At 42.0% G+C, this 24988-nt stretch overlaps 1 protein-coding gene across 4 annotated transcripts in view; it reads left to right on the top strand.

The window, feature by feature from the left end:
• TJP2 (tight junction protein 2) overlaps positions 1 to 20880 on the top strand; it is a 94504-nt gene extending 73624 nt beyond the window's left edge. For 3 of the 4 annotated variants that reach the window (XM_044265938.1, XM_044265935.1, XM_044265936.1), the window contains exons 10-23: positions 411 to 477; positions 1262 to 1412; positions 6574 to 6682; positions 7863 to 8073; positions 8772 to 8959; positions 9404 to 9499; positions 10037 to 10116; positions 10508 to 10718; positions 12953 to 13053; positions 14250 to 14462; positions 15645 to 15755; positions 17001 to 17330; positions 18426 to 18511; positions 19891 to 20880. In XM_044265938.1, coding sequence (XP_044121873.1) covers positions 411 to 477; positions 1262 to 1412; positions 6574 to 6682; positions 7863 to 8073; positions 8772 to 8959; positions 9404 to 9499; positions 10037 to 10116; positions 10508 to 10718; positions 12953 to 13053; positions 14250 to 14462; positions 15645 to 15755; positions 17001 to 17330; positions 18426 to 18511; positions 19891 to 20056 — 2120 coding nt within the window. In that variant the 3' untranslated portion in view covers positions 20057 to 20880. The remainder of the gene's footprint in view (positions 1 to 410; positions 478 to 1261; positions 1413 to 6573; positions 6683 to 7862; positions 8074 to 8771; positions 8960 to 9403; positions 9500 to 10036; positions 10117 to 10507; positions 10719 to 12952; positions 13054 to 14249; positions 14463 to 15644; positions 15756 to 17000; positions 17331 to 18425; positions 18512 to 19890) is intronic. The other variant, XM_044265937.1, reaches the window with a different exon arrangement.
• The last annotated feature ends 4108 nt before the right edge of the window (positions 20881 to 24988 follow it).

Genomic DNA, 24988 nt, shown 5'->3' with positions numbered 1-24988 from the left:
GTTGAAGTCCTTTTTGTTTCTGCCTCTGGTCTCCACCCTAGCCCCTAGCCCTGCCCCCCATCACCCTAAAATTACCATCATGATTTTACATGCTTAAATATGTATTGATGGAAAAGATTTATATGGTTTTTAAGTGACAAAAATACTTTCTTCTTTTGCATGTGATTGTGCATTTTGGAAGGTTCATTTGTTACCCCACTTATTTTGAGAAACCATTGGCACTTTCTAATGCCTCAACATTAAACTTGACTTTAAAGACTTTTTTGTTGTTTGATGTAATGACTTATACATAACATAAAGTACAGACTTGAATTTTGTGGATTTTATGATCTTTATAGAAACAGACTCACTTCCGTTAATCCAGGTTGATAATGGTAGGCTTTTTTTTTTTTTTTTTTTTAAATCCACAGCTCCTCAACCAAAAGCAGCCCCAAGAACTTTTCTTCGTCCTAGTCCTGAAGATGAAGCAATCTATGGGTATGTATTTCAGTCTCTTTCTTTTTTGCTTTCTCCTTCCACATACCTCAATCTCCTGAACTGAAATCCAGAATGGTACTTTTTGATGATTTTGCATACAATTAGCCAGCTTTAACCAACCTCTACTGCTGGTGTTTATGAGAAAGAAGTAACTTGTAGGAAAGTAAAGTGTGGAATTCGGGGAACTTTGTGAAGTTCACTTTGAATGCTTGTCTACTTCTCTGGCTACTTTTCCACAATGTGATCCTGAGTAGTTGAGTTTCCCAGATCCGTAACTCAAATAGGTGCAGTACTGTTTCACTATAGGGGCTCTGTAGGGGCTGCGGTGCCCTGATGATCCTGGCCTGTGGAGGGAGGGGAGAAATGACCCAGTGCTGTATTTGGGATAATGAGAGCCCCTTGTTTAGTGGCGGTCAAGAGCAGCAGCTCCTGGAGTAGGATCTGGCCTTGATGAACCCAGGCTGTGGCAGCAGCAGGCATTTTTTTTTTTTTTTTTAAAGAATCCTGGACTGGCAGTCAGATGGCCTAACCTTGCCTTTTATTTGCTTTCTAATGTTGAATGAGTTTATTTAGACATCTGTATTTCTACTTACTAACTCGTTAAGTGGGCCTACTGATACTCCTCTCACAGTCCCCAAAAAGATAAAATGATAAAAATGAGAGCTTTTTGACATGTAAATCTTTCTACAGATAGAAGAAGTTAACTCTTTCACTGCTAATGTTGGTTCTCCCTTTACAAAGACAAATCTCCCATCTTTCTTTTCTAAAACTGAACTCACTACAGCCCCAACACCAAAATGGTGAGGTTTAAGAAGGGAGACAGCGTGGGTCTGCGGTTGGCTGGTGGCAATGACGTTGGGATATTTGTGGCTGGCATTCAAGAGGGTACCTCGGCAGAGCAGGAAGGCCTTCAAGAAGGGGACCAGATTCTGAAGGTAGGAAAGACCATCCCTGTTCTAGACATTACTGGGAAAGAGTCGGATTTTCTGGGGCCTTATTTTTTTTTTTTTAATTTTTAAAAAAACTTTATTTATTTATTTGACAGAGATCGCAAGTAGGCAGAGAGGCAGGCAGAGAGAAGAGGGGGAAGCAGGCTCCCTGCTGGGCAGAGAGCCCGACTCAGGGCTCGATCTCAGAACCTGAGATCATGACCTGAGCCAAAGGCAGAGGATTATTAACCCACTAACCCACAGGAGCCCCTTCTGGCCTGATGAAAGGGAAGGGGAAGTAGTCTAGCTCGTGAAAATAGACTAGGTTGATGCCAAGTGTAAGGTCTGTTTCCCTCGAACTGTCTTCTCAGTCCTGGAACTCAAAACTCATCCCTATGTCTGTGGGAATTTACAGTGTTCAAGACCCTTGCAAAGAAATTTTTTTAAAGATTTTATTTATTTGACAGAGACACAGTGGGAGAGGAATACAAACAGGGAATGTGGGAGAGGGGGAAGAAGCAGGCTTCCTGCTGAGCAGGGAGCCTGATGTGGGCCTCGATCTCAGGACCCTGGGATTATGATGCAAGCCGAAGGCAGACGTTCAGCTGAGCCACTCAGGTACCCCCTTGCAAAAATTTTTATTAGTTTGCTTAACAAAATGAGATTCTATCTTAAGGCCTGGGAGGAAGATCTCTGTGACAAAAGATCTTGCTAAAGTTTGGTTTTTGTTGATTCCCTGTCTGGTTGTCACTCTTAAGGCCATGTGCTGTACTTGAACAACGGTGGGTTTTGGCTTAGATCTTTAGACTTGAATCCAGTCCCAGCCTCTCATTAGTTCTGTGACCCTTATTCAACCCTGAGACTCAGGTTTCTCTGTCTGTTTAATGGGGATGAGAATACCTGCCTTGTAGGGGCTCTGGGAAGAGTAGAATGGGTAATAGCAGTTTCTGGCATAAAGTAGGAAAGTCAAAGTCCGTTCTTTTTGCCATTGGAAAATAACAGGTTGCTGCCACTCAGTATGTTGTTTACATCTAAAATTGACCAGGAACAGTTAATCAAATATTGATCCTTTTAAGGTTACTATATATGTATGTTTATATAATTCATTGGTTTTAAAAAATAGTAAACGGGCACCTGGGTGGCTCAGTCAGTTAAGTGTTTGCCTTTGGCTCAGCTCATGATCTTGGGGTCCTGGGGTCAAGCCCCTTGTCAGGCTCCTGCACAGCAGGGAGCCTCATTCTCCCTCTCCCGCTGCCCCTCTGTCCTTGTCCTCTCTCTCTCTTGCTCTATTTCAAATAATTAACATCTTAAAAAAAAAAAAAAAACAAAAAACTCAGCTTTGACATTTCATGAGATACATATATTGTCCATTGACTTATGTATAAATATCAAGAATGTCAAGTATCGGGCACCTGGGTGGCTCAATGGGTTAAAGCCTCTGCCTTCAGCTCAGGTGATGATCCCAGGGTCCTGGGATCGAGCCCCACGTCGGGCTCTCTGCTCAGTAGGGAGCCTGCTTCCCTGTCTCTCTCTCTCTCTGCCTACTCGTGATCTCTGTCTGTCAAATAAATAAACAAAATCTTTAAAAAAAAAAAAAAAAGAATGTCAAGTATCTTGTGACTATATACAAATACACACAGTTCCTAGGGAATTATCTTTACTGGAATTTCTGCTTCTGTAAACTTGCATTTCTTATGAATTATTAGGGGGTCTGATATAAGCATCTCAGTTCAAAGGAGAGGGGAGGAAAAAAGCCGCACAGTTTCTCAGGAAGCAGGCAACAGAGCACAAAAGTAGGTGCTCCTCTTCCTTCTTGGATCTTGGCCTCATTGCAGTAGTTCAGATTTCATTTCTGGAGCAGATGAAGGGCAAACCTTGATCATGAGCTTTGCTGAAGCTTTCCACTGACATTCTAGACCCTCTTTGGCTCTGGTCATGGTCCTAGAAGACTAAGTATATCTGAGTGAACCTCGTGGTACCACATGATCCCAGGAAATACCACTTACCAAGTGTTCCTGATAAGAATCCCATCAGAGTGCCAACTCATACCAATTTACTCTTGAGCTGATGCCAAACAAGAAAAAGCATTATTTCCTGACTAGTGTGGGGTATATGAAGTCAGGAATTTGGAAGCCTTTGCTCATGAAGGTTCAAGGATAAAATATTTTTATGTCCTGGGGGAAGAGAGATTTTCTGAATTTCCATGAAAAAAGTAGTGAATTCATCTTTGGGCTTGACAAACCTCTGTTAGTTGTTAAAGACTGGGAGAGTCATTTCCATGGGTACAATTCATGGTATGCAATGTTTATACTTAAGAAAGTGTCTTGTTTCCTGTTATTACCCTGGTGAAAGACAAGGAAAAAAAATATGGGAGCTGCCCCCCGCCCGCCGTAATCCCATTTGAAAGTCAGACAGTAGATGGTTCTGGTTCTTGGGTATGAATAAATTTTCTGTTAAAGGAGCCCTCAGTTCTATAAAGGGGTAAAAAAGATCGAGTTCACCTACTGGGGCAGAGAAGCTGCTGTACAGTGAAAAGCTGTTGCTGATACTGAGTCCTTTACAGGATCACAGCAGACAAGGTGCCCCCCCCCCTTAGACAACTAAACAGATAATGAAAGAGGATATTTCTTGGAGAGGACTGTACAACCTAACCTTCCAGTATCAAAGTGCTGTCCTGGCCTTTTTTTTTTTTTTTAAGATTTTATTTATTTATTTATGTGAGACAGAGAGAGAGCAAGGGGTGGGGAGGGGTAGAGTGAGGGAGAGGGAGAAGCAGTTCCCTGCTGAGCAGGGAGCCTGATGTGGAGCTCTATCCCAGGACCCTGACATCAGGACCTGAGCTGAAGGCAGACACTTAACCGACTGAGCTACTCAGGCGCTGCTGTCCTGATCTTTTTAACTGTAACTTGTTTCAGTGTTCCTTTTCATGGCCAAATTGGATGTATGTGGTGAACTCTGTGCATTTACTAATCACTTTTTTCTGTTGAGGGTTTTTTTTAAGGGCAGCTTTTCCTTTGGAAAGATGGCAGCTTGACAAGCAGAGAGATGGCACTCATGTGCTGTGGCAGGATAGACGCCCTACCAGTAACAGGGGTCTGTGTGTTTTCATGCTTGGCTTGATTGTCTCTTTGCATATTATTTACCTCTTATGGTTCTTATTTTTCTTTCAGAAACTTTTGTGGGGTGAAAAAGAGAAACTCCTAAGTTTTTAAATGTAGTTACTACGTGTGACTTAATTTTGACCATTGTATTTTTGGCTTGATGGAAGGTCCATCCTGCATGGCCATAGGATGGACAGAGGGACCCTCACCATCTTCCCTCAAGCCCTGTGGCCTTGTCTTACTTAAATAAAAGCACATACAGGGCATATGAAAACATGTGGCCATGCACAGATACAGGTATAGATAGATAAATGGCACAGGAAAGGATTAGATTCTAAAGTGTGATGATCCCTAACTGGGGGAATAGAGAGATGGGAATGACATACACCTTAAATGCTAAATATTGTTTCAAAGGAAAAGCTAATGAGATCGCTTTAACAAGTTAGTTTATTTCAAAAGCATCAACTAAGTGTCAACCTAATGCCTGTTTTTACTTAATCACAAATTCCAACCTTAAATTAGGCTCAGTTATTGACATTTTTCAGTGATAAAGGGTTCTATAGTCCTCAATGACTAAAAAAAAAATTCATAGGAATTTTTTGTCTTCTTTTTACTTTTGTATTATTGAAATATTAGGTACTTTAAAATAATTTTTATATTTATGTGTAATTGCTTTAAAATGGTTTTAAAGGTACTGAACAAAGATTCCAAAATGTCTTTTTTCTTTCTGCCACATTTCAATTTTACTTGCTTTCTAATATCCTTCAAAAGCTGTTTACCGCGTTCCCTCTTTGGTCAGTGGGGGATAAATGTTGTGGCTTCTTGTCAGAAATAAGTGTGTGCCAGAAGCTTAAATATATAAACCTATGTATTAGGCTAATGCTTTCCCCTTATAAGGCTAGTGCTCTTCAATTTCATAAACACGTGTTAAAAACCTTTTAGGTGAGAGAAGCTATAGGAGAGAGGTAGAATTGGATTTTTATTTTCAGGCTTTTCTTTGAATCAATTTAGTGTCAACACCTTAAGCTGGGCCAGCATGTCTGTTTGCCTTAAGACTCCACCACTCCCTATAGCATTCTAGATAAATTTCATAATTGTATATTACCTCCCTGACCACCTCTGTGGGAAACTCAAGAAGAGATAGACACAAGCATAACAAGAAATTTTAATATGATTCAGTGACAAATCCTTGATGGAATGGCATATTTCTAAGGGACAGTTGTGATAGGAAGGTGTGGCAATACGTGCACAGCCCAGGCCCATAGCAGGTACTGGGAGGGCTTGAGTTGGGACACTAAAGACTTTTTTACATCTGGGTTTTGCTTTGGGCAGGCCTGGATAAAAACTAACAGATGCTGGGCGCCTGGGTGGCTCAGTGGGTTAATAAGCCTATGCCTTAGGCTCAGGTCATGATCCCAGGGTCCTGGGATCGAGCCCTGCATCGGGTTCTCTGCTCAGCAGGGAGCCTCCTTCCCCCTCTCTCTCTGCCTGCCTCTCTGCCTACTTGTGATCTCTCTCTGTCAAATAAATAAAATCCTTTAAAAAACACACACACACACACACAACAAATAAAACGCTAACAGATGCAGTGCCTGGATGGCTCAGTTGGTTAAGCAGCTGCCTTCAGCTTAGGTCATGATCCTGGAGTCCCAATTGAGTCCAGCATCAGGGTCCCAGTCTGCTTCTCCCTCTGACCCTCCCCACCTCATGCCATCTCTCTCTCATTCTTTCTCAAATAAATAACATCTTAATGAAAAAAAAAAGAATATTAAAAAGCTTATGTGGCAGGGTGCCTGGGTGGCTCAGTGGGTTAAGCCTCTGCTTTCGCCTCAGGTCATGATCCTGGGGTCCTGGGATCGAGCCCCGCATCAGGCTCTCTGCTCGGCAGGGAGCCTGCTTCCCTTCGTCTCTCTCTGCCTGCCTCTCAGCCTACTTGTGATCTCTGTCAAATAAATAAATAAAAATCTTAAAAAAAAAAACTTATGTGGCATCTTTTTAAGAACTTTTCTTTTCTCTTTTTGTTGTTTGTTTTTTTGTTTTGTTTTTCTGTTTGACTGTCCCATCAGGTGAACACGCAGGATTTCAGAGGGCTAGTTCGGGAAGATGCCGTTCTCTACCTGCTGGAAATCCCCAAGGGGGAAATGGTAACCATTTTAGCTCAGAGCCGTGCTGATGGTGAGCAAATCTGGTCATTAGTTTAATTTGGGGAGTGGAGGGAAGGATGAGAGCGGTATCTTGGGACCAGAATAGGTAAATTTGGGTGTTAAAAATCTGAAGTATATCTTCACAATCAGTTTCTGCGTTACAGTTTTGTGGAGAAAATTTGGGTACTACTTAATGTTCTATAGAAATGCTTTCTGTGCACCAATTGAAGTAATTTTACCAGTTGTGTTAATTTGGAATAAAATTGCTTTTCTGAATAGTTATCTACCCTTAATTATTGTCTGGAGTTTTACTGACTTTTCCAGGTGAAAGAGTCAATGGGCCACGTCTTTGGGTCAGCTTCCACATTAACGCTTACCAATCTGTCAGGTTGCTGCCCCCTTGCAAGCCTCACTGTTCTCATCTGTAAAATGGAGGTTGACAGCCTCTTCCCAGTCAGCTTCGGAGGCTGACTGGCAAGTGTATTAGGGTTCTCTAGAGAAAAAGAACCCATGGGGGTGTGTGTGTATATAAATAGAGGTTTATTATAAGGAACTGTCTCATGTAATTATGGATTGGCAAGTCCCAAGGATTGCAGGGTGAGTTGGCAGGTTAGAGACCCAGGAGAACCGATGATTTGGTTCTAGTCCAAGACTGGAGGCCTGACAACTGGAAGAGCTGGTAGTGCAGTTACAGTCTGAAGGCTGGCAAGCTCACAACCCAGGAAGACCTGATGTGTCCATCTGAGTGTGAAGGCAAGAAGAAAGCTGATGTTCTAGTTCTAAGGCAGGAAGACTTCTTTTTTTCTTACTTGGAGAAAGGTTCCCCTTTCTGTTCTTTCAAGCTTTCATCTGATTGGATGAGGCCTGCCACATGAGGGAGCACAATCTGTTTTATTCAGTCTACCCGTTTCAATGTTAATCTCATTCCATAATACCCTCAGTTATACACACAGAATAATGTTTGACCAAAATCTGGGCACCCGGTGGCCCAGTCAAGTTGACACATAAAATTAACCCTCACAGCATCTCATGAAGTTAGTTTTTTGTCGTCCTTCCTATTTGAGCCCTGATTCCCACAGGGCCTGTCCACTGAGTTGACTAAATGAAGAGAAGTGAAAAGGGGGATCAGAAATAGAAGCAGCTGGTAACTCTTCAAGAAAAGACCTCTGGCTAAGCACATTGCAACATACAAGAATGCTTTTGTTTTTCAGTGTATAGAGACATCCTGGCTTGTGGCAGAGGGGATTCCTTTTTTATAAGAAGCCACTTTGAATGTGAGAAGGAAACCCCACAGAGCCTGGCCTTCACCAGGGGGGAGGTCTTCCGAGTCGTAGATACACTGTACGATGGCAAGCTGGGCCACTGGCTGGCTGTGAGGATCGGAAACGAATTGGAGAAAGGCTTAATCCCCAACAAAAGCAGGTATCTGAGATCCCGTACTCCCACACACCTCTCTTAAGCTCCCCACCCCCCCAAAATCAATTACAGTCCCTTCCCTGCTCAGAGAGAAAGCCCCACATGACTTCATCATTTGTCTTCGTGTCCTCTCCCATCACCTACTTCTGGTTCATGAGAAGTGGCCTGGGACTGGGAGAGAGCCACCAGCTGGTTTGCTGTATTTAGTTCACATCACGTAGTTGGTTGCTGCGCCGACTGGTGTTTAAACAGTCCTCTGGCGGGTCTGAGCAGATGCCAGAGTGGCTGGAGCGCATCAGCACAGCTCTCCGACAAGCTGCCCTTGTCCACTGTCTGGCCCTCATGCTTGGGAGAGGCTTATGCACTCCAGTTAACATTTATTGGTTGGCTGGGGGAAGTAAGAAAGTGGTATTTTGGTAGGGATTTTGGTTATGTTTACTATATACCAGCCTACCAAAATGAGCCAAGTTAATTGTGTTTGTCACTGAGCTATTTCTGGTAGATTTGATGTGCACCCAGCCTTTCTCTGCTTCCACTGGGTGAAGAGAGTCCACACTTTGCCCACTCTGAAACTTCTTCCACTGTGAAGCTGCATCTTCTTTAATCCAAGTTCATAAACCTCACTGACTGGTTTTGGTTAATTTTAACTTCAATTGTGCATTTTCTGGCTTTAGAGATTCACTACCTTTGGTTTTTTCTCTCAGAGCTGAACAAATGGCCAGTGTTCAGAATGCCCAGAGAGACAATGCTGGGGACAGAGCAGATTTCTGGAGAATGCGTGGCCAGAGATCTGGTGTGAAGAAAAACTTAAGGAAGAGTCGTGAAGATCTAACAGCTGTTGTGTCGGTTAGCACCAAGTTCCCGGCTTATGAGAGGGTTTTGCTGCGAGAAGGTAAGGAAGCCAAGTGGGGCCAGGAAAGGATCTGACTGGGCTCTGAACCTGTTGTCTTCATTTTCAGACTACAGTAGCCAGGTTCAAACTTCCCATACTACTTAAGCCAAAGCCAGGCTGTTGAGTTGCAGTCATACTCATACATGCAATAATAACTTTTAGAAAAGTGACTTGTACAAACTCCTACATGCAGGTGTATTTCCATGTCTTCAGTTATTTCTGTTAATACTACCATTCAGAAGTTTATATATCTTATCTGTAGCAAAGTTTATTTTTTTTATTTCTTTTGGTTTCTTTTCTGAAGAAAAAGAAAAGGGCTGAAATGGGGGAGGAAGAACACAATTTCTTTCATTTAGTCATGTTATCATTGGCCTATAAAATACTGCTTCGTATCTTTAGTAGCCAAGGAGATGTGTTTCTATGGCCTTTCTTGTCTCATTTCAGCTGGTTTCAAGAGACCTGTGGTCTTATTTGGCCCCATAGCAGATATAGCACTGGAAAAGTTGGCAAATGAGTTACCGGACCTGTTTCAAACTGCTAGTAAGTCTGTTGATGATTTTTTTCTCTCCCAATTTTTATTTTGAAAAATACTAATATATAAGAAAAGTGAAAAGTGTGGTATGAATACCCACATACCCTTCACATGAAGGCACTGTCACCTGTCAAAAAGTTTGCCTTATACCTCCCCTGCCATTTTCTACCCATGTAAATCTCCTCGTACAAGGACATTCTTCTATATAACCACACTACATCACATAACAAATTTAACAAAGATATGGTAATACTGCTTAGTATATAGTCTGTTTATATAGTCTGTTTATGTCTTTCTAGAATCCTCCTTTCTTCTACTTTATTTCCTGACTTGCTGTCTTGCAGCGTCCAAACCCCTGTCTCACCTCTCAGATTGCCACTTTCCTTGTGATTAGGTTTCAGTTAGAGAGGTAGTGTGTATCCTTCTCGTGGTCTCTCTTCAGGGCCTCCTGATGTCGGGTGTCCTGTCATTGCTGATGCTGGGTTGGAGTCTTTGGTCCTGATTTCCAAAAATATTAATTAGCTCTTTGTTTTTTGCTTTTGCAGAAACAGAACCAAAAGATGCAGGTTCTGAGAAATCCAGTGGGGTAGTGCGGTTAAATACAGTGCGGCAAATTATTGAACAGGTGAGGAAGTTCATCCAAAAGCCACGTTGTTGGAAAGAATTGAGTCACAGTTTGCCGCAGTCCTTTTTGGAATAGAATCTGTATTTTAATAATCATTAAATGTTAATGATAAAAAAGGGAATATAAACATAACCTGTTGGCAACCAGTCGGTGTGGAAACCAGTGGATGTTCAGTGGCAGTGATGTATGGTTTTTTCAGAGTTCTCAACATTATACCAAATAACCTGTTCATTCATTTTCTCAGAGGTGGGCATAATATGGAGGAAAACGTTTTCTGCTTTTTGGTTTAAACTGACAAGTTTTACCTGATGTAGCCTTTACTTGAGACAAACTCTTTGCTGCCCTGTGACTTTACATACCTGTTAACATAACTTTGCCCCATTTCTAACAGGATAAGCATGCACTATTGGACGTGACTCCTAAAGCCGTGGACCTGTTGAATTACACTCAGTGGTTCCCGATTGTGATTTTTTTCAACCCAGACTCTAGACAAGGTGTCAAAACCATGAGACAGAGGTTGAATCCAACATCCAACAAAAGTTCTCGGAAGTTATATGATCAAGCCAACAAGCTTAAAAAAACTTGTGCACATCTCTTCACAGGTAAGTGAAATTTAAAATGTTGTCTCTTTGCTCCACAGTGGGAAATAGAGAATTGAAGAATGGAAGAAATAAGAAAATAATCTGAACAAAGAAGAGTAATCTGAAATCCTATTCATGACTCCTTGAAAAGAAACTAATCCTAAAATGATATTAGACTCAATGGCATTTGTAGATTTAATTTTGATTGAAAATGATCATAGAGATCCATGACATGCAAAAATTGGTCACTTTGATGGGTTCAGATTCTTGTGTGGAACTATAGGCCAGTGACTGAGCCCAGTGTACCATCTAGCACCCACATCTCTGTCTAGATTCTATCATTGTTCTCTGTTTACCATGCATGTGTGCACTAACAGAGTGGTAGGAACTTGGTTTCATTATTTAAAAAGATCCCCAAAATAGAAGCTTGAACACTCTGTATGATTAAGTATTTATTACTCCCATTTTTAGGATAATAAATGATACTGTGATTATGTTTAAAAATAAAGAGTTCTCTATCTTATAGAAATGTATACTAAGTAAAATATTCATGGATGGTCCTAATATGTATTTATGGATGACCTAATATGAGGCCTAGTATTTGCTTACATAATCTTTGGTGAGGAGAGTGGGTGGGGATGTCGAAAAGACTGGCCAAGAGCTGATAGTTTTTGAGGGTGGGTAATGTAGACAAGTTCATGTTCTCTCTACTTTGTATATGTTTAAAATTTCACATAATAGAATTTCTTAAGTTCCTGAAATGAAGACCCCCTGCTAGCTAGTATTCCTCATAAAAGTAAAATAATCTAAGAATGTAGCATGTTTAGTAACTGAATATGTGCAGTAGCTATATATGTGACTGGTTCTGTAAATGTGGTATAATTCAGGGTTTAAAAGGGTTAAATCAGGGGTGCCTGGGTGGCTCAGTAGGTTAAGGCCTCTGCCTTAGGCTCAGGTCATGATCCCAGGGTCCTGCTTCCTCCTCTCTCTCTGCCTGCTTCTCTGCCTACTTGCGATCTCCATCTGTCAAATAAATAAATAAAATCTTTAAAAAAAAAAAAAAAGGGTTAAATCAAGTCATGCAGTTTTGTGGGAGCATGAGGGGATTGTATGGGTAGAACATCCTTAGGGTAATGATAGCTCTTCGAGTTGAGTGCTGCTCACCATCTACCTATCTGACACTGGGGAGGGAGGGAGTAGATGAAATATGTCCACATTGGACTCTTGTTTTATTGTCACTGGCTTTTCTTGTTAAAGACATGCACTTAAAAAAAAAACAAAAACAAAAACCACGCACTATTTACCACTGGGATGACATGGTGAAACTGACAGGTAATTTCTCCAAATGTACAGGAAAGAGTGGTCTATAATAAACTGGGTTTTTGTGATGTGGAGTCTTAAGAGTCAATTTCTCTTCTGTAGAATGGGGACAATAGTGATACCTACTTTGTAAAGTTTGGGTAAACGAGAAATGAGCTCATCCATGTAAGGTGTTTGGAAAAGTGCTTGCTTGATGCATAGTAGTTATATAAGGTATATTTCGTTCTGAATAGAAAATATATATTCCTTGTAGAGTTTAGTCTGAATATATATTCTAAAATATTTAAGCCTATCAAAATTACATACACTTAAATGTTACCTTTAGTATTTTTTTGAAGAGATCAACAGTAAATTTGTGTATGTTTTTCTTATTTATAACATACATGCCTAGGTAACAATCTTTAAAATGTAGTACTTTTGTATTTGTTCTAGATGTGTTTTCTTTGCTCCTAAAAACACAGTTGTTAAAAACACCTTTTGGGGCACCTGGGTGGCTTAGCTGGTTAAGCGACTGCCTTTGGCTCAGGTCATGATCCTGGAGTCTGGGATCAAGTCCCCCAGAAGGCTCCCAGCTCTGCGGGACCTGACCTTCTCCCCTCTTATGGTCTCTCTCTCAAATAAATAAATAAAATCTTAAAACCCCCAACCATATCTTTTAAAGGTAGCTTTTCTGAAAAACAGATATTCGAAATGAAAGGAACTCATTTTTAGCTTTATAACATTCATCTGTAATGCAAACTCCCAACAGCTAGACCAGTAGTGGCTTTAATTACATTCAACTAAAGGGATTTATTGTTTAGATATGTGTCTACTTTCTCTTGCATTTGCCAAAGTTTTAATTCAGATATGACAAATGAGTAAAATTATGTGAAGTAGCATTTTTAATAAACATTGCTCTGGAAATTGATGCAAACCTTTTGTTTACATTTCTGAAGCTACTATCAACCTAAATTCAGCCAATGATAGCTGGTTTGGCAGCTTGAAGGACACAATTCAGCATCAGCAAGGAGAAGCAGTTTGGGTCTCTGAAGGAAAGGTATGTGGCATAGATACTCCACTATGAGGTGAGAGTCCATGTTCTCAATCTTTTCTCAGGAGGGTAGTGAATGTAGAACACCATGGACATTTGAAGTGATTCCAGTGTATGTGCTAATCAAGTTTGGAATTTTATAAATTCTCTTAAGACTTTTCAAAGAAAAGTAGAATGTGACATATGTGACCCTACATTCACTTCCCTTTTACTTTTAACGTAGTAACTAGTGTTGTATTCCAAGCACACTAATCAGAGCTTACAAGATCTTGTGCTGAGCTCCACAGCTTACTAAGGATATGGGAGAGTCAGCATGGAAGGGAGAGGTGAGGATGAGGGTCATGGAGAAGGTATTTAAAAATTGATTTTAAAAAAGGAAAAGTTGGAATCATTTGCTTAGAAGACTGGAAGAGAATGTGTCCTAGGAATGTGGAATTCGAGTAGGTTGGTAAGAGAATGCTCAGAACCTTGTGTTGGCTTCTAAAACTGGCGAGCTTCTCATTCATGCAGGTAGTTTACCCACAGTTCTGCTGACGGGAGGAAGCAAAGAAATTCTACCAATCTCCTGTGGTTCTAAGGCTTTGGTGCTAGTATTCTGTAGTCCAGCTGAATTGAACTAGTTTGTGAGATGTCAGAGGATGATTCTGTTGCGAAAGTGACTCAGTTACCAATTAGATTGTTGAGTCCTTGTCTTGCCCTTTGGAAACTGCATATTTAGTCAAGGCGTCTAGCATCTTCTGAGTGCTTACAGCCTGCTAGGTTCTGTGCTAACTCCCTTGATGAGAACGGGTTGAACAGGACATAGCTTCCTCCCTCAAGGATTTGAGAATCTTACGGAGGAATGGAGAGGTGTGTGGCACCAGGCACTGTACATTTATTATAAGAGACAAGCATTAGCAGAAAAGGCTGGAAAGGAGCCCAGATTCTTGAAGAGAAGTGTAACAATTTGAGGAAGCATGGCTCAGTAGTGGGATATAGGATGGTGGTAAGGTAGACAGGGTGGAGTTTCCTAATTTGAATCCCTGCACAAAAAATTAACATAGTAATCTCAAGCCAAGTGATTTAAGGAAAATAAAGATGACTTCCCTTTCTAGAACATGTCAAAGTTTTAGTCACTTGGCTGTGCCCTTGGGAATTTTCTTGAGTCCCCACTCCCAGGAGCCATGACGACCCCACTGACCCTCCGAAACAAATTCCTCTAGATGGAAGGGATGGATGATGATCCTGAAGACCGCATGTCCTACTTAACTGCCATGGGCGCAGACTATCTGAGTTGCGACAGCCGCCTCATCAGTGACTTTGAGGACACCGACGGCGAAGGAGGCGCCTACACTGACAATGAGCTGGATGAGCCAGCTGAGGAGCCACCGGTGTCTTCCATCACCCGCTCCTCGGAGCCGGTGCAGCATGAGGAGGTGAGGTGAGGCAGGCCGCAGGCTGTGAGGCCATGAGCAGGAAAAGGAGGTTCTCCTGTTTCACTTGAATTCTTCTGGATAACTGTTTATTTACGGTGCTGTGGAAGGTATTCCTAAGAGTTGGAACAGAGGACTTCTAGGGGGTTTCTGATTCCAAGTCGATGCCTGTACGATAGCATTTGTGGTCCATGGGAAAGCCAGACAGGAACTAAGTGCTGGGAGAGATTGAGTGATAAGCACTCTCACACTGATGTTCTCGAGCATGACGGATACACTAAACAGCTCTATGTGCCAGCTGTCTAAATTACAAGTGGAACATTATGTTTAAATATAATTTTGTGGTATTTACTTGTAACCTTTGATTAGGTCTCTTTGTACTTTTAGGTATCCTTGCTTTTTCTTATCCATCCTACCTTTAACCTTTCTAATCTTGCCAAAACTCCTGAGTATTTCCCCATCAGTTTCCTTCTTTTTTGTACTTCAATTTTTTAATTGAGTTTATGATCAGATATACATCTGATCATGTGTTCTGTGCATCCACCGGTGAATAGACAGCTTCTGTGATCCTAGAGATCGTGTCAACAGGCACTAACTTAGGACCAGTTATTAGCTCCACCTCAGAGAGCATTGGGATAATGCAGATGACATTATTCATCTATTTGAATAGTTGTTCTTGTGGACTTCTGTTTAACAAGTCAGCTCATTTGGGTGAATAGTTTTATTCTTTATGAAATAAAAGTACCAAAAAAATAAGTTGGGGGGGTGGGTAAAACCCACCAAGGCCAAAAATTTAGTATATACCAGTGGGCAAGTTTCAAAGAATAAAATAACTTGCTAATGTCTAAAGGTGTCGATGAGCTAATGCTTAAAAATATTAACAGCTTTAAGTGATAAAAGAGATTTAGACTTTAGGAGAACTTTGGGGGGGATTATTTTAAAGGAGGAGACTACTACAATGGATGATAGTTAAAAAGTATATATAAAGCATTTGCTAATGGGAATATGCTAGTACCTATCTGCCTTTTCAGTAAAGCAGCACTGGGTCAGTATCCCGATATGTGCAAGTTATGAACCTCAACTTCGGAATATCTTGCAACTTGGCAGAAGTCTAGCAAAGCAGACGAGTGTTCTCTTCTCTTTGCTGGGATCTTCTGGTTGTGAATGAACCTTTATGTCTTGTAGAGCATAAGGAAACCCAGCCCAGAGCCACGAGCTCAGATGAGGAGGGCTGCTAGCAGAGATCAACTTAGGGACAGTAGCCCACCCCCAGCATTCAAGCCAGAGCCGCCTAAGGTACGTGGCTGGGAAGCCCACGATGGGGAGGAAGAATAAGCAGATACCCGGACAGCTTCCTGCATAGCCAGGAGGAGCACAGATGAGATGGTGTTTTGTTTTTGGCTCTTTTGTTACTAAGATGTGTCTTTTGGTTTGTGGGGTGAACCCCAAAAGTAGAGAAGAGTAAAAAGAAGGAAGGGCAGTTTTAGGAGAACATAAGGTTTTAGAACTGTTGGTATTTTATTTATTTATTTATACACTTATTCATTCATTCATTATTTTATTTTTTACTTCAAAACCTTTTTTCTATCAAGAATAAAAGTTGGACAAATACTGAATGTCCGGAAGCACTGATCTCAGAATCTGTTTTTCTTTTTCAGTTAAAGTTTTCTGCTCACAATCTGATTTAGATATAAATATAGATACAGAAAATCCCTGACTGATGATTTATATTTACTAAAGAAAACAATCACCACCACTGTTTATGATCCCTCTCATTATCAGGACAGCTTGATTTATTTTTAAATTATATCATTACTCAGAATCAATAAGAATTGACATGGTATATGTCATATGATTTTTTTTACTCCCTTTCTGAATCAATTCTATATAAATAAAGGCTTTCCCTAATAACCCAATAAAATTTCTCCATTTAACTCAATACTTTAGATAGGAAGAAAGTAGTCAGTGATTATGTAAGCTGTCAGAAACAGTGGCCTCATAAGATAAATCCCTGAAAATGTACAAACAGGCCTAGGATTGAAGTATGAAGGAAAAGTGGCCAACAAGAAACCAGCAAGCCACCCAGTCTGGTGGCTTCCTGCTCCAGTCTCATTCGTGGCTGGACAGAGACCTTCCCTCTGGGGTAGGGCATGCACCCTTAGTATATGAACTCAGGATCCCACTCTTCAATCCTAAACCCCATGACTTGTTCTGAGGTCTTTTTCAAGATACTGATCTTAATCTCCTCTAGTACAAAAAAGTAGGTCTGATCTGCCTCTACACTCATAGGCCTCCCAGCCCCTCCCCAATACCCTCTGGTTTCCTAGTGCTCTTAATATTTTTTTTCTAGGAAGCAGGGTAGGGCTCAGGATGCCCAGCCAGTGGCTGTTTGTCCTGCAGTATTTGATTTCTTGTCGGAATGGTATTTGTTGACTATCTCTGGAAACTGATCAGGAAATGGGAGTGTGTATTAAATCACTAATACAGATTTGAACATAAACTGAAAGCCAAAGGTAAAAATTTGTTCATTGTTCTCTGCAGGCCAAAATCCAGAACAGAGAAGAATCCTTTGACTTCTCCAGATCCCATGAATATAAGTCAAACCCCTTAGCCATTGCTGGTAACGAAGTTTCCGGAGCATCTACCAAAGGCTGTCCCCCTCCGGTTGCAGCAAAACCTGCCTTGGGAAGGTCTATATTGAAGCCCTCCACTCCTGTCCCTCCCTCAGAGAGTGAAGAGGTGGGAGAGGGCAGTGAGGAACAAGAAGGCACTCCCAAGTCTGTCCTGGGCAAAGTAAAAATATTTGAGAAGATGGATCACAAGGCAAGATTACAGAGAATGCAAGAGCTCCAAGAAGCACAGAATGCAAGGGTAATTATTTTTAAACCAGTAGATTATCTTAGTAGGTCAACAGTAAGAATGTTAAATTTCATTTCATATAATGATTTGCAGTCCTTTTTTTTCCCACCGGTACAGACATGAAATCATGTTCACATGCCTGATACCATAGGCACATACTATGTTCATGTTATTTCCAGATTGCCAGCTATCACTGTGTCCCTTTTTCTTCTCATCAAGAAAGCTTAACCGTATAGGTGAAAAAGATTCTTTTCATACCTCAGAACTTTCTGTCCGGTTTAGGAATGGGGAAGTATGACAAGAGAATCAGGGCCTCTCTGAAGTTAGTTCTCATGAAAACATTTGTTGTATTTGTTTGGTAACTGAATTTTAATTTGCTCCCAGATTTGCCATAGAAACCAAGCAAAGCTGGATGCTAAAATGAAAGGCCCCTAGATTGTACTTTTTGATACTGTTTGAATTTTTGTACCATATGCACATCTAACCTTCCAAAAGACAAAGAAGAGTAGAAGTCAAGACTCATGGAACGTATTCTGCCCAGTGTATATGGGAGGTTATTTTTTCATTTAAGTCTGTTACAGCAACAGTGCAGTGCTTCTGAGCATTTTTCTTTTGTTTTGGTTGTTTTGGTGGTAAAATACATGTAACATTTATCATTTTAACCATTTTTTCCCATTTTAACTATTTTTTTAAGTGTTCATGGCATTGGGTATATTTGCAGTGTTCTGCCGTCATCACCACCATCCGTCTCCAGACTTGTGCATCTCTCCTCACTGAAACTCCCCATTACCCCCTTCCTCTGTCCCTGGTCATCACTGTACTTTCTGTCTTCATGCATTTGACAACTTAGGAGCCATTTAAATGGAATCACATGGTATTTGTCTTTGTTGTAGCATGTGGCAGGATTTCATTGCTTTTAAACATTTTTCTTATTTGATACGTAATACTAGGCCATCACATACAACCATAACAACTAGAGAGTTGCTTTTATTTTTTCTCCTCTACTTAAAATGGGATTGGAAAAGGGAACCAACAAGAAACCAGCAAGCCACCCAGCAATCATTCATTCTTCCCTTTTTGTTCTTCCCCCCCCCTTAATTACCACAGATTGAAATTGCTCAGAAACATCCTGATATCTATGCAGTTCCAATCAAAACACACAAGCCAGACCCTGGCCTTTCCCAGCACACAAGGTAAGGGCTGCTCAGCCGTATTAAGTCTAGAAAGGGGGCTGGTCTAAGATTTGGACTCCTAAGAAAGAATTTCTTCACCTACATCTCAGTGTAACAAGAAGACTTTTTTTTCCTGCCCAGCTATTTCCCTTACTTATGCAGTCAAAAAAAAGTTTAAAGATTTATTTATTTTAGAGGGAGTGAAAGCACAAGCAGGAGGGGCCAGAGGGAAAGGGAGACAGAATTTCAAGCAAACTCCTCACTGAGAGCACTCAATCCCAGGACCCTGAGCGGAAACCAAGAGTCGGACACAACTGTGCCACTCAGATACCTCGTTATTCAATCAGACTTAATTATGAACATTAAAGAGTCAAAATTTTGTAGTAATTTTGCTTTTGTGCTACAACTGACAAAGTGTAATCATTGACATTTCAAATTAGTCCCCTTTGTCACACCGAAGCACAGATATGTTGCATTGTATTGAGACAGCACATGAGAAAAATTCCTGGGTTTAGACACTAATTGTTTTGTCACTAATATATTTGGATTCTTAGTCAAGCTCCTTAATTCCTTTGCAACACGCAGCAAAGTCAGGCCACTTGTGCTGAACTGAGGTCTTTTTTTTTTTTTTTTTAAGATTTTACTTATTTATTTGACAGAGATTACAAGTAGGCAGAGAGGCGGGCAGAGAGAGAGGAAGGGAAGCAGTCTCCCTGCTGAGCAGAGAGCCTGATGCGGGGCTCTATCCTAAGACCCTGGGATCATGACCTGAGCCGAAGGCAGAGGCTTTAATCCACTGAGCCACCCAGGCACCCCTGAACTGAGGTCTTAAGGGAAGGTGACAGTCAGTTGACCGGTGTTGGTAAGCTGCTTTATATTTAAAATGCTACATAAGCATCAGGAATTATGGCAGTGTTTTTATACTGGATAGTTCCTGCTTCCGAGGATAGAAAAAAAAAAAAGTCACATTTTCTTGTGGCCAATCTGACTGGAAGCTAGAGTCTAGTTTTATAACAGTAGAAAACTAGAGGCAAATTTCTTAATGACTGAACCATGGCCAACCAGGTGGCACCTAGTTGACTGAAACTAGAAGAGAAATCACTCTGCTAGGTGAACTTGTAGCCAAAGACACAGGGGTGGGAAGACACCCTCGGTCCAGTAGGGGAATTCTTAGGTCAGGGAGCACTTCCTCACTCACTGCCCCAGTCCGCACTGGCCTCAACCTGTTACTCCCACACAATGAACCTGAAGCAGGGCCAAAAGTGGCCCTGGTCTGTCAGCAAAGTGTGGCATGTGTCTCAGAGATTTGTGATCAGTCCGGGTACATGGCTGCATTTCCACAGGGCAGTCGGAAGCCCTGGATGAGCTGTGGGATGCATTTAACACTCTCACTTTGTTAGTTCCAGGCCACCTGAGCCCCAGAAGGGTCCTTCCCGACTCTATCAGGATCCCAGAGGAAGTTATGGCAGTGATGCCGAAGAGGAGGAATACCGCCAGCAGCTCTCAGAACACTCAAAGCGCGGCTATTACGGCCAGCCTTCCCGGTACCGGGACACAGAATTATAGAGGACGGCGAATTGACTCTTCTGTCTCTCCACTGCCACGACCTCAGAGCAGAGGCCCCACTGAGCCACAGGATGGTTCTTTTTAGTATAACTACACTATGGAGATGTGGGACCTCAACTCCCATTTCCTCAAGGGAGCCCACGGGGCAGCCAGTGCAGATTAAGAACTGAAGGTTCTGTTTGTGGAACTGGGTCTTGGGAGTTTATGGCTTTTTGCTCAGAATTAAGAAAAACACTACAGTCTGATACTGTTACCTTTCTCAGTGGACCAAAATCTGTATTAATTCTGTTTGCATATTTTTAACATGTATATTAAGAAGTGATAACTATTTTCCCTCATTAATATCTGCCTTCGAGTACTGTTTCAATGAGACGGAATGTGGAAAAGAAATTAAAATCCAAAATTTAGTTGGACTCAAACTAAATTCAAAGAAGTATTTTATTATAATTCTAAGTGCCTTTGATGAGAAGTGTCTTAAATTTTCTTCCTTTGAAGCTTTATGCAAAGCCATAATGGACTAAAAACATTTTGACTAAAGTTTTTATATCAGCTTAATAGCTATGGTTTTCTCTGCACTGTGTCATCTTTTCAAGGCATTTGTCTTTGTAATATTTTCCATAAAATCTGACTGTATATATAGTAGCTATACTTGGTAGTTCAGCTACCAGTGCTTAGTAGCTTAAAGACCAAGAAATTGGTATAGAAATTTTGTTTCTTTAAAACCATGTGCTCCACAAAAGCAGATACTTGGAAAAACTGTATTTCTAAAAGTGTGTGTATTGACAAGTTTTATAATTTAATAAAAAGGAGGATATTGCAATCAATATTTTGCTTTGTGGGAGATTACTCCACTAGTTTCTACTTCTAAAAGCAACTTTTATTTCAGTTAGTGCTCATGAAATGAGAGCACACTCATTGCTGAAGATGAAAATGGAGACCCATGTGGAAAAGAAAATGAAACTTCCCCATCATCTCATCCTTCAGACAATTTTAGTGCATTTCCTTGGAGCACATATTTGTGGATGTCTGTATGTGTTATAATTTGGATGTCTGTATGTGCAAATACTGTATTTGCAGTTTTCCTTTTTTTTTTTTTTTAAAGGATTTTATTCATGAGCCAGAGGGTGAGCATGGGGCGGGGGAGGGGGGTGCCGGAGAAACAAGCAGACTCCCTGCTGAGCGTGGAGCACCATGTGGGCTGATCCCCACAACCCAGAAATCCCGACCTGAGCCAAAATCAAAAGTCAGATGCTTAACCAACTGACCCACTGAGGCGCCTGTTTTCTAACTTTTCTATTTAACATTTATCATGAACGTTTCTCACAGATAGTTAAAACTAAGGTATGCATCATTGCTAGTAACTGCAGAACAGTATATCCTGTGACATCATAACTAGATGATTCCGCTATCTTTGGTAGTTTGGATTGTTTCCAGTTTTTTGTCTCTTTTACATGAAATGTACCTCTGTGTGTAATCCATTTCTGTACATCAATGATCAGCATTTTAATCCTTTTCTGCAGGTAGTTGCTCAGAAGTAGAATTACTGAGCAAAAGCATAAGGAACATTTTTAAAGCTCTTAATGTTTACTGCCAGATTGCTTCCTAGAAAAGTTGCATCCATTTATACTCCCACATTCACTCTCTAAAGGTTGAAATATGTTTAGAAGTTAAACAAGACAGCCTAAGAATTTAGGCTTGTATGAATTAAAAGTACACTGAATTTAGGAAAGGAGAAGAGTCTTGGTTTCCATTAAGAGTCTTTTATAATGTGAATTTCTACAAAGGTGTTTAGCTTTAAGTTGTTATAAATTCAGCTTTTTCAAAACAGTTGTATTGGTAATGTGTCCTTGATGGTGTCTTTATCAATCTTGGTGCTATAGTTTATAAACCATTTAGTGCAGTACGATGAATTTCTGAGCAGTCCTGAAGACACTGACTCAAATCTGTGTATTTGGTAAATAAAAGTCCCCTTTTATGGATGGAAAAAGATACACTGGTTATAAGATGAGTTGGTTTGCCTGTGTCCTTGAACTACCTGAATGAGCTTTTCTGCAAAGCCAGGGAAGGGAAAGGGGGCTTTTCATCGGGAGCTGGGCTGTCTGTCATCTGGCTCTAGCATTTGTTTTGTGGTACATTAAGTGGTGCAGACCAGTAGGACCTCTGTTCCCCATAAGGTCCCACAGTATGTCTGATGGACCGCTAGTGCCTTACCCCACCCATTTTTCATTAATACTCTTTTCTGGAAAGGAATTACGGCTGTCTGTGATATATGGATTGTAATTAAGGAAAAAACGGGCCCTAGACAAATGAGAAAAGAAGGGAGAAGAAAGTCAGAATAGGAAAGACAAAGGCACAAATGAAGGCAGTGTTCACTATACACACTGTCGGCGCTCCTCTGCTTTCCAAAGGCCCATGTACAAGATGCACAAGATGACTGCTACCTGATTGAACTCAAAATGTCCATAAGGACGTGGGGGAATCGTTCTGGAATTCTCGCCCTACATCCACTCTATTCTGCGGGTTTTCACACTGTGTCACGCACCCACGGCCACTTGTTTGCAAAGAGGACTTTGGAGGTCTGTTTCTTTTCTTTTCCTAAAGATTTATTTTATTTAAGATTTAATTAATTTATTTGACAGAGACACAGCGAGAGAGGAAGCAAAAGCAGGGGGAGAGGGAGAGGGAGGAGCAGGCTTCCTGGTGAGCAGGGAGCCCGATGGGCTGGATCCTAGGACCCTGGGATCGCAACCTGAGCTACAGGCATGAATCAACCGAACCACGAGGCGCCCCTAAAAATTGTAAGTAATGTCTACACCCAACTTGGAGCTTGAACTCACAGCCCCGAGATCAACGTCAGACGCTCCACCCACTGAGCCAGCCAGGCTCCCGCCAGACGTGTTTCTTACGTGTTCTTTCATGGAAGCCAGGAGCACAACTCCACGGGCCCTTAGGTCAAAATTCTGGAGAAAGACCCCCCTGGCGCCTGATCGAATCCAGACGTCCACTCTAAAGTACCCAGGGCCAGTGCCTCCCAAATAGCACTAGGAGAGGCATAAAGCCCCAAGAAACCGACATCCACCTTTCCGGAAACTCCACGTTACTCAAAGACGGGGCGGGGGGCGGGGGGAGGCGGCGTTTAAACACAGGGGAGGTCATGCAGCACAACGCAGCCCTCACGCGGACTTGCAGAAGGAAAGAGGGCTCTTACCCGATCCACACTGCCTCCTCAGCGGGGGCGCGGCCCCGGGGCCTCCACGCCTGGCCCGAGCCTCTGGCGTCCTCCGCGCGGGGGTCCTGCCTCACAAGCGGCGCGCTCCTTCTCTGCAAGTCAGAGCAGTGCTTCCTAACCCCATCGGTGCCCGAACGTCCTCGTTCTGTCCACCACGTTTTTCCTTCAGGAGCATTAGAAATGGAGCGGGCGGGGGGCGGTGGCGAGGCGCTCGGGGGAAGTCTGAATTCGGGGGGCAGCGCCTGCAGCACCGGGTCTTGAGTATAAACTGCACAGGAAGTACAAGGTAACTCCTCCGTGGGAGGCCGGAGCTTCATCGTACCAAGAAATGCTGCCGAAAGGTGTAAAACAGTTGCCTCATAGTTTTGCCACTCAGGCGGCGGGAGAGCCCGGCCACCTGGCCCGCCGGCCTCGGATTTTTGAGGGCTGCTCTGTGCGCGTGCGCGCGTATGTGTACGCATGCGCTCGTGCGTGTGTCTGCGCATGCGCCCCTGCGTGCGTGTGCACGTGTGCGCATTGCACGTCCTCACCCCTCACTCGTAAACAAAGGACTGAGGAGCTGGAGCACCCTGCGGAGCAAGGTACCTGGGCCCAGAAAGCCCTACAGCATGTGTCAGGAAGACGCATGGGCTGTGGATCTACTGAAGCCTCCAAGATGAGAGATGTTTTCTGTGTAGTATCTTAGCGCTGGGCTGGGAGAGACATTAGAAGAACCAGGGCATTGTCCTTAGGCAGAATACGGAGGGGAAAGCCTACGTACCTGTATCAGCCAGGGTTCTCCAGAGTAACAGAACCAATGGGATGGAACATCTGGGTGGCTCAGTTGGTTAAGTGTCTGCCTTCTGCTCAGGTCATCATCCCAGGGTCCTGGGATCAAGACCCCTGTCGGGCTCCCTATATAGCAGAGAGCCTGCTCCTCACTCTCCCTGTGCCTGCTGCTCTATTTCTGCTGTCTCTCCCTCTGTCAAATAACTAAAATCTAAACAAACAAACAAAACAAACAAAAAACCACCAACAGGTTGTGTGTCTATGTATTTTTATTTATTTGAAGGAATTGGCTCATAGGATGAGTACCTCCAAAATCTGTAGAGCAGGCAGAGGTAGATAGAGACCTCCTGCAGGGGCAGCCCTCACAGTTTATAAGACCATGTTCTAGAATCAAAGCAGTTTTACGTCAACCCCCCGTTTCGTCAGTTATTAGCATAGAACCTTGGCAAGTTACTCAACTGTTTAAGTCTGGTTCTTTTCATGTATAAAAGGACAGGAAACAGCAACACTATGTCATACTTCGTGTGTGCGTGTATGCACACCATCCGATGAAGGATGGTGTGCACAAAATGTTTGCAGTAGTAGTTGGCACAAAATAAATGCTCGATAAAAGTAGCTAGTAGCATTATCATCGTCAGTGGTTTCACCATACCAATTTAGAAACATGAGTGGTGTCTTTGATTTTCTTACTCTTCCTCCAAATGATGACCTACTTTATTCTACTTAAGAACTATTTTTAATTTGTCCCTTTGTCCCTTTTCCCACAGCCACTACCCTAGTTCAGATGGTTGTAAACTTTCTAATCCTCTCTCCAGCTAAACAGAATAATCTTTCTAAAATAGATCTGAGAATGTTTCCTGTTGCTTAAAAAAAGTGATGACTTCCCTTCTCTACTGCAAAGTTTAATTCTTTTATTTTTTATTGAGATATAATTG

The sequence above is a fragment of the Neovison vison genome, chromosome 9 (assembly GCF_020171115.1).
Source record: "Neovison vison isolate M4711 chromosome 9, ASM_NN_V1, whole genome shotgun sequence".
NCBI lineage: Eukaryota > Metazoa > Chordata > Mammalia > Carnivora > Mustelidae > Neogale > Neogale vison.
The sequence above is the reverse complement of the archived record's forward strand: the minus strand, read 5'-3'. Positions and strand labels throughout refer to the sequence as shown.